We start from the raw sequence: 15,946 nt of genomic DNA on the forward strand, positions 1-15,946 counted from the left end.
TCCTGCCTCCCTCTTCTCTCTACATCTGCATCCTCTGCTGTGCTTCCAGCTCATGCTGGAAGTCATGGCAGTGATGGGGGAGGAGAGGGACCTGGTTACTTTATGGCATTTCTAATCACCAAGAATTGTCCTGCAGAAATGCTTATATTGGCAAACACAACAAAAATACAACCATCTATTTTCTTTGTGTATTTATTTCACTGAGGGGAAAAGTTATACAAGAAAAACAGCCTTTTCTACTTGTTTAAGCTGCCCGCTATGTGGGAAAGGCTTTTACCAGTCAATATTTTTAGTAGGGGCTAGACTATTTTTCAAGGATATTTTCTGCTGTTGACAGTGGGTTGTTAGTAATGAGTCTCCTCTCCTGCCAGTGATCAGTCCACTTGAGTTTTTTTTTATTATTATTATTATTATTATTATTAATCCTGTTGCAGTTGTTTTCAGCAGAGTAGCGGTCAGAAATCACATGTGTTTACACCTCAGTCATACATCCTGTGTTCTGCAGGCATCTTTGCCTTGTCTCCAGTGGCGCTAAATCATTTTTGACACTCCTGGGAGGATGGGTAGTATAACCTTACCACTGACAAACACTAAAAGCAGTGGCCTTGAGTACTTAGAAGTATAACAAACTCATATATAATAACTTCCGTATTTGTTAATGAGTAAGTTTGTTGTTGGGACTAATCACTATGAAAATTTTTAAAAATTATGATCCACACAAATGCCACTTTTTTCTGTAACTCCCATATTTACCTTCTGAATAGTTTCTATCTGGACACCAGAAAAGAGGAGGGATGAAGAATAGTGGTAAGAAAGTATCCGCCAGGATTTTATTTTTTCAGTCCTCCTCCAAATTATGTTTCAGGCTCAGCACTGGAAAGCGGGTTTGTGTTTTGCTTCCCCTTTCCCTCCTGCAAGTGCAGAAAGCTGGGGCTTCACTGGAGGGGCACTCGCTCTCCAGCTCTCCTCCTAGGATGTTTATAAGGGGCTTTTGCCAGGTATGAAAGGACCTTTAGGAGAGGTGACAACTTCTTTAGGTCCTGCTAATGTCAGACATCACTACAGAGGTGACAGGGAGTGGATGCTTGCGCAGTAGGTTTCTGTAGCACCCCGTTATGAATGGATGTCTTAATCAGGATTGCCTCTCAGTTTTAGCATTTTTATTGCCGCCTTCTCCTCCCCCCTACACCCCTTGATAAGGAAATTAAATGTAACTCTTCAAGAAAAAAGCACTGGGTTGTGCTACTTCAAAACAATATCCCTGTTCACTCTATGCTAGCCATAAAAGCCTCTCAGAGCAAACATCTCCTTGTCCCATCATGACAACAGCATTTATTTTTAAAAGAAGTTCATGTTTGCTCTTGCAAAAGTTAGTTTTCTTATCCCTACCTTGTCACTTCAAGACAGTAGAGCATTTTGTAGTTCTGACATATTTAAAAGGAGAATTTGGTGGGGGGGGGGGGAGAGATTTCAAGAACCTGTTGACATTAAAGCTCTCGTTGCACTCATAGGTTCATAAATGTTTCATCTCTTAGAGTAATTAGGTGTCCCAGATCACCAGACCTGCTCCGTTGCTGAGAGTCAAGATCAAATGATTACGCAGGAAACCTGGTGTGGTCTGTATAAGCCTGCTGCCGTCTGCAGCTGGCTATTTCTGGCTCACTGCTACGTATGCCCTGTTTGCTGTTTTTCTTTCATTTCCAATACTCACTTTAAAGTATCTTTGCTGGACTCTGAAAGTTGTCAAAGGACGGCAGCAGTAAATGGAATGAGGAATTGGGACCCGCGTCCCTTCCCAAATAGGCTCCCTGAAACCAGGGATAAGTTCCCAAATTCGCCCTCGTCAGCCAGCTGCTCCCTTGTAGAAAGTATTGTCAGCCCGCAACCACTTGCCTCTCTTCACAGTCAAAACCCCATGTAGTATTTTAAGTGCCTGTTAATGGACATCATGACGTACCTGGCATCTTTGAATCAAAAAATATTTCCTACCTGCCCCCTTTCCGACAGGTCTCTGGATGGGTTTGCTGGATTTTGAGTTCAACATCAGTTGCCAACAGCGAATTTTGTCACCTGTTGTTAAACTGATATGTCCGTTTGGTCTTGTTAACGATCATATTCCCCTCTCAAAACAAGGTATTGACATATAACAAATAAGGACCTGAGTCAGTGAAGCAGTACTCTAGGAACGTCATGTGTTTATCGTCTCAGATTAATTCTGAAATACCACTTCTTTCCAAGGTGCTGTTTAAGTTGCTGGAAATGTGGAAAGCCATTTCTATAAGTTTACTATGGTTTTTGTCTAGGAGGCATGAGAACAAGCTAGTGTTCTCTAAAATAGGTGAATTTCATTTACTCCTAACTTCTTCTGATTGTCTGGTGACTGTGAAAGATTTTATGGCAAGTTAAGCCGGTAAAAGAAAGGAAACCAATTAGGCAGATACAGTTTACGTTCTATGTAAAACAGATGCTTAATAAAATTAAGAGTACAATTGAGGCACTCTTCTCTGCTACCTAAATTGTCATTAATATATTCCTATGTGGAGTGAATAGTACATTTGGCTGTTCTCGTTCTAAACCTAGTGGAAAGAATAAAAAGGAATGATTAGCAGTGGCTTTGCAGAGCGCATTTTTACAAAAGCTCACCTAGGCTAACTATCCAGCCTTTTTTTCCTCCCCCTCCCTACAGGGCTTGCTCTCAGAAATCCTCCGAAAGGAAGAGGATCCCAAGACTGCCTCGCAGTCCTTACTGGTAAACCTTCGGGCTATGCAGAACTTCTTGCAGCTGCCAGAAGCCGAACGAGATCGAATTTACCAGGATGAAAGGGAAAGGAGCTTGAACGCAGCCTCTGCCATGGGCCCAGCACCTCTCATAAGCACACCGCCTAGCCGTCCTCCACAAGTAAACCACTCTCTATGTCTTTTAGATGTGCTCGTTCTGCTTTCTCAGTGTCCTGCTGGGTGGTACCTTTTTTTAAAAAAAAAAAAAAAGAAAAGAAAAAAGCTTACTAATGCTACTACATTTTTTTAATGCTAGTTGAATCATTATCTTCAGCACATATCACAAATTAAATTTAGGAAATGCCTTGGATGATAGTAGCAGCTTATTACTATATATTCTCTAGTTTTAAGATAAATTCTATACATTATGGTGCATACACAGTCTGAGCTTGATTTGGTCCTGGAACATCCTGGCTTTTAGCTCCCTTTTTTCTTATAATTCTTAGGTGTTGTTTTTATGTTACAATTTTAAATAGGGAATTTAAAGGATTTGGATAACTGAACTGAGTGGGAATGAAAGTAGAAGTATCACTTAGTACATCACATTGCCTTTAAAATTATCTTCCAGAAAACAAACAGGTAAAACTAAAGGGATAGAGGAGAGAACACTCCCTCCCAAAATGTTGGGCTTTCCTTCACTAAGTCAAGCCATTGACAACTTGCAACGCTCTTCTAATTTATGCCTGTATGTCCAAATGGCATCCATTCAGTGACTCTGCTGGAGTATAACAGTCTTGCTGTATCCATCACTCTGGAAGACTGGGATATGTTCATTAAATCTTAATTCAGCCCTCATTCAAATGAAGCTCCTATTGATTTCCGTAAAATCTAGTGGGTCTATTTGTTTAATGCTCCAAAAATGAGAAAGTTTGACAGACTGAGATCCAGAAACTCAATGTTGCAGTCCTTGTATCTGTCAAGGAAACGCTAAAATTTATGCCAGTTCAGGGTGCATGAAAAATACGAGTGTTAGTCATAGGAACACATAGGATTTCCACAAAGAAGAAATGCTGTTGTGAATGAAACACTACAAAAAACGGTATACCTTTCCTGAAATAACCTGCATTGCTGTGGCTCGAGGTTGTAGCTTTGCAAGGACAAAACAAACTGATACACAGATGTGTGGGAAGCATGCTGTATACCCAATCCAGATTAACTATGCAAAAAAAGAAAAGAAAAAAGCAAGGCTTTGGGATTGTGGGAATTTTGTGATGATATAAGTACAGAGCAGTCTTTGACTAGCCAGGCTCAAGCATGTGCCTATGACTATATTCTGTACTCATTCTGAATGCTATAAATTCCCACAGATAATTTTTCTAAATTTTCTGCAGCTAATGGATGCTAAAGACCACACTAAGAGTAATAAATAACAAAAATGTAGGAAAAGGGAGGACAGAAGATCACTTCTGACCTACTCTAGTACTTTTCATGAGAAGAGGAAAATTTTTTACAGAAGGAACAGACTGTGCTAATTGTCTAGTTTTGTTATCATTAACTGAGTTTAGTCTGGGAAATCCACTATAGATAGTATTCAAGATAAAGGATGAGAGTCTATTTACATAGTACTGCTTTAGTGAGAAATAGTTAAATACAGATAACTCTCTTTAAAATAACATACGAGTTTGGTTTAATGTCTGTCTGTGCTCCCACAGTCCAGGTAATTCAGAGCAAAGGCTAACCCTTAGTTCTTAACTTATCTCTCTCTGCCAGGGTAATGTCTCACTCTGTCTCAAGTGGTCTTGGGCAATTTCACAGCTAAAGAACAAAGTTAATTACAGGACCTTCCAGAAGAATGTCGAGTCGGGGTAGTCCTTGAATTGGTTTCAGTTCACACCTTAAACTGTATAAATCCCTTGCAGCCAGAAAGGAAGTGAAACTTAGTTTTTTACTGACAAATACATACTGTAGTCCAGATTTGGGGAAGGGTAAGATCTCTCTGCCGCGTTCTTGTATATATTTACCTTTTGATTTTTTAGGGGGAATCAGGAGTACAGTTAACCTAATAACATAAAAAGAGACAGTTCAAAGTGGAAAAAGCATACAATTTTGTTTTGATTGTTTTTAACAGGAAAACAGATTAAAACTGAAACCTTATAGACTAATACATGAGCTGTATAGAACAAAATGATTTTTCTAGTTGTTATATTGTTCTCTGTCATGCTACAAAACATATGTACTTTACCTAGTGGATGGATTTGTGCAGACCAGGATGTAGAAACCTCTGAGTTGGGATCCTGCGTGACCTTTTCACGTGTTGCCAGAATCATCCACCTATAAGCACATGTAGCACTTACCACCTGCTACTAAGTGTTCTGAGTCCTAATTTTCAAAATGAAAATATCCATGTTAGTAACATAAGTACAATACTTAACGCTAGAAATAATAATTAAATTATTCTAGTAATTGCCCTAGCAAATACAATTTTACAAATCATAGCAGAAATAATTTATAGTCATACTACTGCAAAATTATTAACTCTGATACCCCTCCCCCCCCCCAAAAAATGTGCACATTTTATTGAATGCTAAGGAACTATACTAAGGAAATAAAACTATTAGCATCCTTACAACTATAGAATTTATTCTAAGAAATTATTTAAAGTTCACTATACAGGAATACAGCATAATGTTTTTCTAGCTTAGCTGTGAGCTTTTTGGATAACTATTGAAAGACAAAACAGACCATTTATCCTGACAACAGAATTTATGCAAGAGCCAACATATTTAATATTAAATCTTTAGACCAGTGTAACATTTGAAACAATTAAACTATGAAACCTTGAAAAATGGGAGCTAATATGCCACACATGAAGGTTTATTTTGCAATTGCAAGTTATCAGTTTCGGAAGGATGTGAAAATAAACATCCTGAAAAGGATCTATTTTGCATTTTTGTGTTGCCAACTGGTGGCCAGACAGTAGAGCAGACTTAACCATTTAGCAGCTGGGCTTGTTCTGTGTGAATTATGCATACTTAAATGCAAAAACAGAAAGCGTGACCTTGGAGGTCTGATAGGATAGTAGGAACTTACCAAGCCTAAACCCTGGTGCCTGAGTTAGAAGGAACTGTGTTGAATTTATCTCATTTTTACAGCATTCTTACTAGTTCCTACTTGAGCTAATGTGTCTGGACTGTTTCCAGTTCTTTTTTGAAATCCTTTAAGAAGCCCTTTGTCCCCCATACTTCTCCCGTTCTCCCTAACTTAAACAAAAAAGCAATCTTTCTTTTCTTTTTTTTTTAATTGAAATCATTAGTCTCTAATGCCTGAGCTATCAGGATATGTGTATGGCTCCCAAGAAGGTCAAGCTGTAGAAATCTGCTGCTATCTTCCATGCTGGCGATCTGACCGCAAGGAGACAGCAGCACAAGAATTTTCCCTTAATGTTGTTCATTTTGCCACTTTCCTGTGATAGAAGTTCTATGTTAAACTTTTTCCTGGGGTAGTGGAATTTGTAAATATTAGCAACTCCAGCAGCTAGGTACTGCATGGAGACACAGTTCAACTCCTCCAACCTAGAAGGAAGAAAAAAAATTCTTTTCTTGTTCTATTTCTCTTATTCCTGTTTTTTTTTATTATTTTTTTTTTTATTCAACACCTTTAGCTTACCACAAAAGTCCTTCCTGGGTATTCCTAAGTCAAGCTCAAGGGACAAGACTAGTGTATGTCTTATGGGAATGAGAGAGGGTGGGGATACTTTAGGGACCATTTAGTGTCGAGCCATGTTCAGGGCTTGCGTGGTGCCCACCAGGGATGGACTCACCATCCGATCAGGGCCTGTTGAATGTCTTGGGGGAAAGAGGGGTCCCTCTGTAGGAGATCTGGAGGGGAGAACGGGGCAGGCAAGCGAGTTACAGATTTTCTTTTTCAGAATGTTTGGGTTAAAGCTTGTTAGCCTTTCTGCAGTTATGAGTGGTTCCTTTTCAGAAGAGAAAATAATCTCCATTTTGGCAGAGCTGGAGAAGAATTCCCTCCCCCACCTCTACTCCCCAAAGAAAATTCCTGCTAACTCTTTGGGGTCATTATCATCCTATGTAAAAACAGAGTACATATAAGTCAAGGGCAGAATATAATCTTAACAAGACAGTGTTTTAAGAAGTATCCACAAATCTTGCCTGAGTCATTTTTCTGCATACTCAGTTTAAGAAAACCTTCATTTTCAAGAATATAATCCTGGCCTGCCTCTGGCTGCAGATAAAATACAGTTCATTCATGCTAAAGCAGTTTCAGCTTGGGTCCCAGAAATATAATGTCACTCTTGAAAGACTGGTCTTGAGGAGGACACTGTCTTGCTAGTTGTTAAGACGTGAATCTCCAATTCAGGGAACTGTATAACTCCAGCTCCCACTAAACTTCACTGTGGAGTCCTGGAGTTCAAACATATGCACAAGTCATACTTAGCCACCATCAAAATTTGTATTTCTAAATCTCTCAACAATTTGAGATTTAGGTTGATAGTCTTTGTGCCAAATTACGTTTTAATGAAACTCAAAATGAACAAAATATTAAATGCAACCCTCTCCCCCTGCAAAAACCACCATGGAGAAGAGTTAATGGAACTACTGACACTTAACTATAACTGCACTTCCAGGCGCCACTGTAATAATGGAGTAGTAAACCTTGTCCTGATAAAAGCTGTTCTGAAAGCAACAGTATTTATTGTAACTCCTGTGCTATTTGCAGAGCAGAACTGAAAAGTAGTTTGTTTTGCCTGGAATGAACTACTTTATGAATTTTAATGTACGATGTAATATTAAAAGCTAAACCAGGATTAAAGAAGATTTTTGTTCCCAAGCTAAAACAGTACTTAGGAGAATGTGTTATAAGAGATTTTTTTTGTTTCAGTTTCAATGAGGAAAAAGTGAGCTTCCATAATTGTGAAAACTTGTTCAGATTGGTTCAACAACAACCTGTCCTTTGTTGAGGAAAACTGAATGAATCCAGAAGTTCTCACTACTGTGATCAATCTTATTTGATAGTAAAATATGGATCTGGGCAGGCCAGGAAGGAATGGGTGTGTTAGGTTTTTTTTCCAAGTATTTTTAAATGACTAAATTGGTTGTGATAGGAGGAGGGCCAAACAAGTTTCTAATTCTCAGTGTGATAAGTTTGTAAAGTACTGCTCCCTTATTCAGTTTAATATTAGCAAGATTTGGTTACTTTCACAATTTAGCTGATCTATAGTTTCTTTTTGAAACAGAAAATGTAGGTATAAGTGTGGGTGGGGTGAGAGGTTGTGTTTAAGTGCGGATGGGATGAGAGATTATGTTTTGTTGTGTTTTTCTTTCCAAAATGAATCCCTTTTCCACCTCCTCCCAAGTCCCTAAGCTGCATTGGGGGGGGGGGGGGGGTTGTTTTGTTTTTGCAGGCTTTTTTTGAGGAGGAGGGTGTTTTTTCAACCCAGATTCAAACAGCCTCTATCTTGAACCCAATTCTAAGTTCAGCACAACAGAATAGATGCTTGCTATGTACAAATTATGAAACAGTCTTTTGTACAGATATTCTCCAAGAGGTTAATTAGCATTATTACATGGTATTCATCAGACCAGAGCAGACCAATGGTCCATCTAGTCCAGCCACAGTCTATACCTGATCTTTAGAAAGAAATTGTTAAGAGGCTGGGGAAGAATTTTTATGCTTGGCCTACTATGTAAATTGGAGAGGGAGAGGGAGTGGCCGTGAACAACAACTCTTGATAGTCCCCAAGCCAATCATTTTATAACTTCAAGAATTTCACTCTCCTGAAGCTCTTTGGGCTAGTTTGGTATTTTGATGCAGATATTAGTGTCTTTTGTTGTTCAGTTCCCTATTCAATATCAACAGAAGGCAATAGGAGCCTTTCTTTTAACTTAGTGACACAGCAGATGCTGCAAAGTTGAGCTTTGTGTTTTACCTGCAGAAAGATAGATGAGATTTGCGTACCAGAATGGGGATTTTCAGTAGTCCCCCTGAGTTAAGTGCCTATCTGTATTAAATTGTGCATTGACAAGTGTGGACAAAGATGTACAATTTAAATTATGTAGCCAACATTGTGTGCAAGACTTGTGTTTTGATGACCTGGGTGTTCACTCCACAATTCAGTTAAGTAGTCTGTGAAGTATTGCTACAACACAGAGCTGTTTTTTTGAAGCTGGGTAGCAATCAAAAAGGCAGCATGCTTATGGAAGAAGAGACATTTTGATCAGGATTACAAGACCAAAGCATTTCTTTCCCAAAAGATACTATGGAATTGCATGTTCTAGCAGAGTACCTTCATCCTCTTTTCTGCTCCTAAGGACCTTCAAAGATTGACTACAAGTACTTCTTTTGGAAGGACTGAATTAACTCTGACAGAGTTTAAACCTGTGGTCCAAGAGGACGCATTGACCACAAAGCCATCACTTTTTAATTTTCTAATTTAGCTTAGCCTAGTTTTTTCACACAAGCAGTGAAAGCTGTCTCCAGTAGTATGTTACAGTATACTGGAGTATATAAACATTGCCATTGGTTGTCAGTTTTCTTCCAGTGGGTCCTTTTCATTTAAAGGTTATAAAATTGCCACTTATTTGTAATTTGCAAATGGTTGTGCTGTTTGGTATTCAGGAGATGCACCTGCTCTTGCTGCCCAAGGCTAATTTGCTCAAAACAAGCCATGTATTTCCCCCCCCTGCATTTCCCACCTGAAGAATGGAGGTTCATGGTGCTGCTCCTCATGCTGCCCACTGGCAGGCATCTCAAATGTTTCCATTGGTCTAGGCTTCGCCATTACCTACTGTAGTATCCTATGTAAAATGTCCGACTGTACAAAGGCCTCACTCTTCAGGTCATTGCCACAAGCTACAAATTGTTTTTGAATGAAGACAAATCACATGATACACTGCATATAACATCCTGGCATTTTTCTCCATTTCTTGTGTCATTTAGTAGTCCTTTTTTTGGACACTAGAAAGTCCTAACACCTACCAGTAGGAGGCAGGTGGGAGCATGTACATATGCTTTATTCTTGCAGAGGTTTTTCCATTTGCAGCTGATGGGCTTGTATCAGCATTGCTCCTGTAACACCTGATAGACAAATTGGGCTCAGCAAAAGTGGCATGCACTCACAGATTCTGGACTAGATTATTTTATCTTAAAGGTACTATGGAGGGTACTTACCATGAATTGAGTATGACATTTCGAGGAAAAAATGGGCTGATGGTTTGCCTATGTCTCTCACCCAAACCCTTTGACTCTCACACATGAGATCCCGTGACATATGAAAGCTCATGCAGAGTGAGATTAAAAGATGAATTATCATGTTGTCATCGTTTCCCTTTGAACCCTGAGGGGTTTCAAAGCACAGGAAGGTGCTGACTTGCATTGGATTAAACTGATAGTGAAACTGTGGTTTTGGACACATCCCTGAGAGTAGGCTGAATCACCCTCTGGAAGTGCCTATCTCTGTCCATTAATTTTAGAGGTAGCCTGAATAACTTAGACTACACATCTAACTTCTAAATGGCTAAATTAATTCAGCTCTCAACAATTTCAGTATGAATCAGTAGGTTTGAAACAAAATCAAAAAGCTGGATTTTGCATCATCACCTTGTGGATTCCTGTCAGAAATCCAGTCTTCCCCTTCATCTCTAGGTCCACTGCTGTCAGGCAAGAATTGCCTGCCTAGCTGCTAAAGAAAAATGATATCCTTAACTATGGAGAATATTGTAGGGATATTTGGGGAAAATTCTCAGAGTACCTGCTGATTTTTTGTCCCTCTCAAATGGTGCTGCAGAAACTGCATGATAACCTTGGTAAGATGCTTCTTGGTGTTGAAACATCGCTTCCATCAGCTTCCAGAAGCTTTCCGATGAAGGAAAGGTGATATTCTCCTGTGCATCATGTCACCACTGATCTATTTTTCTGGTTTTCCTCAGCACTGCAGGTGCAGCAAAAATAAAAGTAGTGGTGGAGTAATCATTTTGTCATGTTTTCATGTTTTGTTTTGTTTTGTTTTTAACCAGGACTGCAAGAAGAATAAATATGAAAAAAATAGATTTGATGTATGTAAGCAAAATGCAAGACTTAATAGTTTTAAGAAAGCCCTATCTTGTTTTTGTGAATGAGTATATTTAAATATGCATTAGTCTAAATTGTTGCTTTTTTAAGTAGCTTAAAAATTGAACTGATAACCCAATAGTTAAAGAGAAGGTTAAACCCAAAGCGACAACTTTTCTACACTGTCATGCATTTGAGTGCACTGGGCATAAGGCATGAATCAAGATGTACCTGTGCTTTTATTTCATTTGAGATTATTTTATGCTGTAGTTACAATTCTTACTTAATTTGTGTGGGCAGAGGAATCATGTAAGGTTCACAAGTCTCCACAAGGCTGTTTGACAGGTTTCCACCTAACTTGTTTTATGACATTGAAATTCACAGTGGTCAGCTAACAATGACTCATATTTCAGCTGCATTCACCTGTTACAATATGCTGAATTTTCTTGTTTCCCATTTGTCTGAACTGTGGATAACTTATAATGTTAAATTTCTGAAATGCTGAAAGAATATCTGAAGAGGTTTGAATAAAAGGGATAAAATGGAAAGGGTGACTACTGGGGGGAGGGAAAGAGAGAAAAATAACTTTTTCATAATAAAAAATGTCTCATAAAATATATTTTCTAGGTCAAAACAGCTACTATTGCTACAGAGAGGAATGGAAAAACAGAAAATAATTCCATGAACATTAATGCTTCCATTTATGATGAGATTCAGCAGGAAATGAAGAGAGCTAAAGTGTCTCAAGCACTGTTTGCAAAGGTTGCAGCAACCAAAAGCCAGGTAAAGTTTCCCAGGCGCGGCAGCTTCATTGTCACGCATGCTTTCTTTCCCATCTGTTTTTGATCTACTTCTGTGTGAACTGTAATGACTGGCTGGGTTAGCACGACAGCACAGGACCACAACTTAGAGCTCCTTGTTGAGTCCAAAGATAACGTATGGTTGCCATTCACTGGACCGAGTTGAGAAGTAGCTTCCTGAGATATGGTCTTCCCTCTTCCCCATCAGAGAGATATGTTCGTTGTATGCTTGCAGGTCTTGCGCAGCTCAGAAAGCATCAGTTTCATAAATTCATAGTTGGCATGAATAAGGAAAAAGCTGTGTGTGAGCTGTATATATTGCCGCAGAATTAATCTCGAGGCTGTGGTGTTTTGCAATTGCATGCACCTATAACCAGGAATGCTGGGGAGTTGGTTTTTGTGAAAACAGTTAGTTAGAAATGAAGCTTGGTGAAACGGGCCCACTCTTGAGGATTTGTACTGGTGGTGGGGCAGATATCTGAGTCAAGAAAACAAATTACAGTCATCTAAGTGAAACCTGAGAAAATGTGTATGATCTTGAGGGACTACAATGACTGCGTGGTTACCTGTGCATGTGCACACATATACATTGCATATTCAGTTTTAAGCCTTTGTCATGTGATACCCTACTCTGTTTTATTCAAATGACATATTTCTGTCAAGTTTTGTGGCTGGAGAGGGAGATCAACAAGCAAGGTATTCTCTTGTTGGGCATGATTATCCTAAGTTACATGTCTTCTAAGAAAGTTTGGCAGAGTGTGTAAAACCATGACCTGAGTGAGAATGTACTCAAGCAAGTAAAGGAAAAACATATCGGAAAAATGGGAAAGACTAGACCCATGGTTATATCAAAACTTGAAAGAAATGTTAAAGGCACCAATGACTACAGTGTTAAATTTTCATGTTAGATTAAATGTTACGTCCACTCACTCATTTTTTCCTTTACTTTTCTAAAACTGCTTCATAGAAAAATATAGCATCTTCCAGTGAAAGCTGATAATGATCAGTTAGCCTAATGTTTCTTGGGCCTTCAGTATTTCTGGGCCTTTTTCTTTTTACTATTATTTCACTTTTGACTTCTATGGTGTTCATATTTTGGAGTTTACTCCATTTCATTGTACAGAAAGGATGTTGTCTCTTAAGTTATATGCTGTAAGGAACATTTAAAGGGATATTTTGGAAATGTTATATCAAAATGATTAAACTCAAGCTGTGGACTGTAAAAATTATAGCTTTATAGGCCACATGCCTGCCTACCCTTCAATCATTGTCAAAGTGATAATTTCTACAATAATATGTTTCTTTTATTGTGGGATTCTAAACACCAAGTGCTGTTTAAACATTAAACTGAATTGTTTATGTTAGTGCTGTATGCAGTGTGTCATACATCAGGCCACTATAATCTCCTGTGGAATGTAAAAATTCTGTCATGAATCATGGCTTGTATATCGGAAATTACTGTAATTTTGATTGGAAATTACAGGGCTCTTGAAATGTTTCTAATTATGATAGAATGTTACAGCATCTTCCAACCTGTGTGCTCCTCAGATGTCTTTATTTACATGTCAAGATTAGGAGTTAGAGAATTGTCTGTTTTCTACACCTTCCCCTTTTCTTTGTGATTCTCGGCAGAGTTAAGGTATGAATCTGAACTATCAGCCCATACGATTTTGATCTGATTTTTTTTGTGTGATAATGTATTTATTGAAGTATACAGTCTTAAAATTTTTAGGCAGGACAGCTCTTCCAATGCAGATTTTAAAAGGTACAGGTAATCAACGCAAGGCACGAATTCTTCTGGAGGATGAAGTGCCTTTTTCTTTTTTTTGTGTGAGTATTGGTATAAAATTCAGAATCTTGTACAAACTATGTTATGAGTATACAAAACAAACAAAAAAACCCACCCAGTTCTCTTCATGTTCATTGTGGAGATTAAGCCCTTATCTTCAGATGTTACTTTTCTCCTGGATTTAAGCAATGTAATGTTAATTTATGTATTAAGCAAGTTTTCAAGACTGACACCTTCCCAAGGATAGAGTAACAGTCTGTAGTTAGCCGTAGTAGAAATCTGCTTCACAGAAATAACCCCAGAGGTAAACTGAATGTGTTTGGTTTTCTCTAACCATTTGACTGCTAATCAGCCAGTCAGTAATTTTTTTAAATATGTAGCAAGCCACGTATGCTACAGGCAATAGCTGTCAGGTAAAAAATTCTACATTGGAGCTTGCCTACAGTGCAAAGGAGAACTATTCCTTAGGGAAAAGATCTTTCTCACACCCCAAAAAATAGACTTGTCTTAAAGGTTCTTTAAGAGGCTCTTAAATGGTTCATGAAGAGGTTCATTGCCTTTTCTATTTGGGAATATTGGTTTCCCACTCAGAAATGGAAATTCTGAGATTATCACCTCCAGTTAAAATGAAAAGTCTGGAGGACACATAGTAGAAAATGACATGTCAGTTAAAATCTTTGTTTTTTAAACCTGACAAAAATTGAACATTCCTGTCCTTTTGTTTTGTATATAAAAATTCGATTAACTGCTGAATGTAAACTATTGAAGTTACAGTACAGAACAGTATGTGATCCAAAGGAGGTCCTCCAGTGCACAAAGGTAGTTATTTGCTGGAGAGCTTTTTTTTAGAGAAACTGATTTGTGTCAACATTAGATTGGGCTTCTAAGTAGCCAGCATCTGCAAGGTGGCTGGGCTAGCCTGAGCCAAGGCACTGCAGATAACATTCTTCTGACTAGAGCACTTTGAGCAGAATAGCTATTAAATGATGCACTACAGAAGTTTCTATCTAGGTAATGTGGAGGTAAAAATTGAGCATCTTCCCTTGCGTTGCCTTAGTGCCTTTGATAAAAGTTACCTGGTTCAAAGAGGACCATGTATGGGCCTGCTACTTGACAAACCAGATGATAGAGGCTTGATTCAGCAGAGGTTTTAGCGTAAGGTAAGGCAAGGAAGGATGACGAAAGCAGGAAGAGATTTCAGTGATATTAGTAAGATCATGCCCTGGCTTAGGTGAGTGATAATTTACATACGAGCAGTTTCACAGCACGCCGTGGTGGTGGTTTCCTCAAAAACTGCATGGTGGCTTTCCCAAAGGAAAGGGTGCATCTGGTGCATAGACTTGAATGATTTTAGGAATTTAGCTAAACAAATCCTTCCAATAGAAAATTCTTTTGCTTTATAGAAATGTATGCATTCTATCTATTTTAAGGATTTCTATATATTTAATGATTTTAAGGATCCTTAAGGATTGTAAGGATCAATATATTATCCATCAAATGTCTGTTAAATCAAAATATGAATTTTATCAGTTACTATGTTTATACATAGGATCTAAGGAAGATGATATAATTCAAATTGCTTGAATGCATAATTTCTTTTCTGGGTTTTAGAACCGTAATTGGCAAAAACACCTAATGTCAATATTTAAAATCTTGCATTTTTTATTGAGTTTGGTCTGCCTAATAGGCCTACTTTTATTTTATTAGGCTATTTTGGAAAGAGGGCTTTAGAAAACAGCATGCAGATGAAAGATACCACGTGATGAGTGTCTGCTCCCAGGTTTTTTAGATTTTGGTGGGAGTAGGGCAGTATTTACAATATTGTTTGCTAAAATTTAATCAGCACACCTGAGTAAGTCAAAACTAAAAGAACCCCCACATATGTAAATTTGTGTGGTATGCATTACTTTTACGATTTAATCATATTGGGATTTTATTAAATTTGTAGCCTGACAGTCTGATTCAAATAATTGTGAAAGCACATTCCTAATTTTGTTATTTCAAATAAAAAAAAGTTGATTTGTGTAATGATCATTAAGGCATCATGGTTCAGTAACTGTGCATTGGTTACAATGTTTTCATGTGGGAACCAGGGATGAATTTTTTTCTTGATGGTGACAGATGCTGAAATCTAATTTTATTCCCTAAAAACAAACAAACAAACAAAAAATCCCAAACCTAAGAGCCCTGAGAGATAAGGCAAGTAGAGACTTGTTGTGCTCCTGTATGTTTGCTATATTTTGAGAAGTTATGTTTATATTAATGGATTATCCTGAAAAGCTGTGGCCTGTACATGCTAGTATGAAGTAGGGAAGAAAGAAAAATTTTGCTGAAAATCAGCGTATGATTCTAAATCTTTCTTAAATTTAGGAAATTACAGTTTGCAAATACTAAAATAATATCAACTTTTGTACCTCTGAGAGTCCTATTTAAGGCTGTTAGCCTGCATACCTAAATACAATTACTTTATAATAGAATAAGTAGGTCAAATTGATACTCTTCTGCGGTTTCAATCCCGCAGACTGCTGTATATGTCCAGATAGATGTCAAATGCCCTCCCTTCTCACAG

The 15,946-nt window shown here is 38.1% G+C and overlaps 1 protein-coding gene across 5 annotated transcripts in view; it reads left to right on the forward strand.

The window, feature by feature from the left end:
• The window catches only part of SATB1 (SATB homeobox 1), a 76,571-nt gene that overhangs the window by 38,144 nt on the left and 22,481 nt on the right, over positions 1 to 15,946 (forward strand). For all 5 annotated transcript variants that reach the window (XM_067291520.1, XM_067291522.1, XM_013941422.2 and 2 more), the window contains 2 exons: positions 2,687 to 2,899; positions 11,416 to 11,571. In XM_067291520.1, the coding sequence (XP_067147621.1) occupies positions 2,687 to 2,899; positions 11,416 to 11,571 (369 nt within the window). The remainder of the gene's footprint in view (positions 1 to 2,686; positions 2,900 to 11,415; positions 11,572 to 15,946) is intronic.

Source organism: Apteryx mantelli, chromosome 2 (assembly GCF_036417845.1).
Source record: "Apteryx mantelli isolate bAptMan1 chromosome 2, bAptMan1.hap1, whole genome shotgun sequence".
Classification (NCBI taxonomy): domain Eukaryota; kingdom Metazoa; phylum Chordata; class Aves; order Apterygiformes; family Apterygidae; genus Apteryx; species Apteryx mantelli.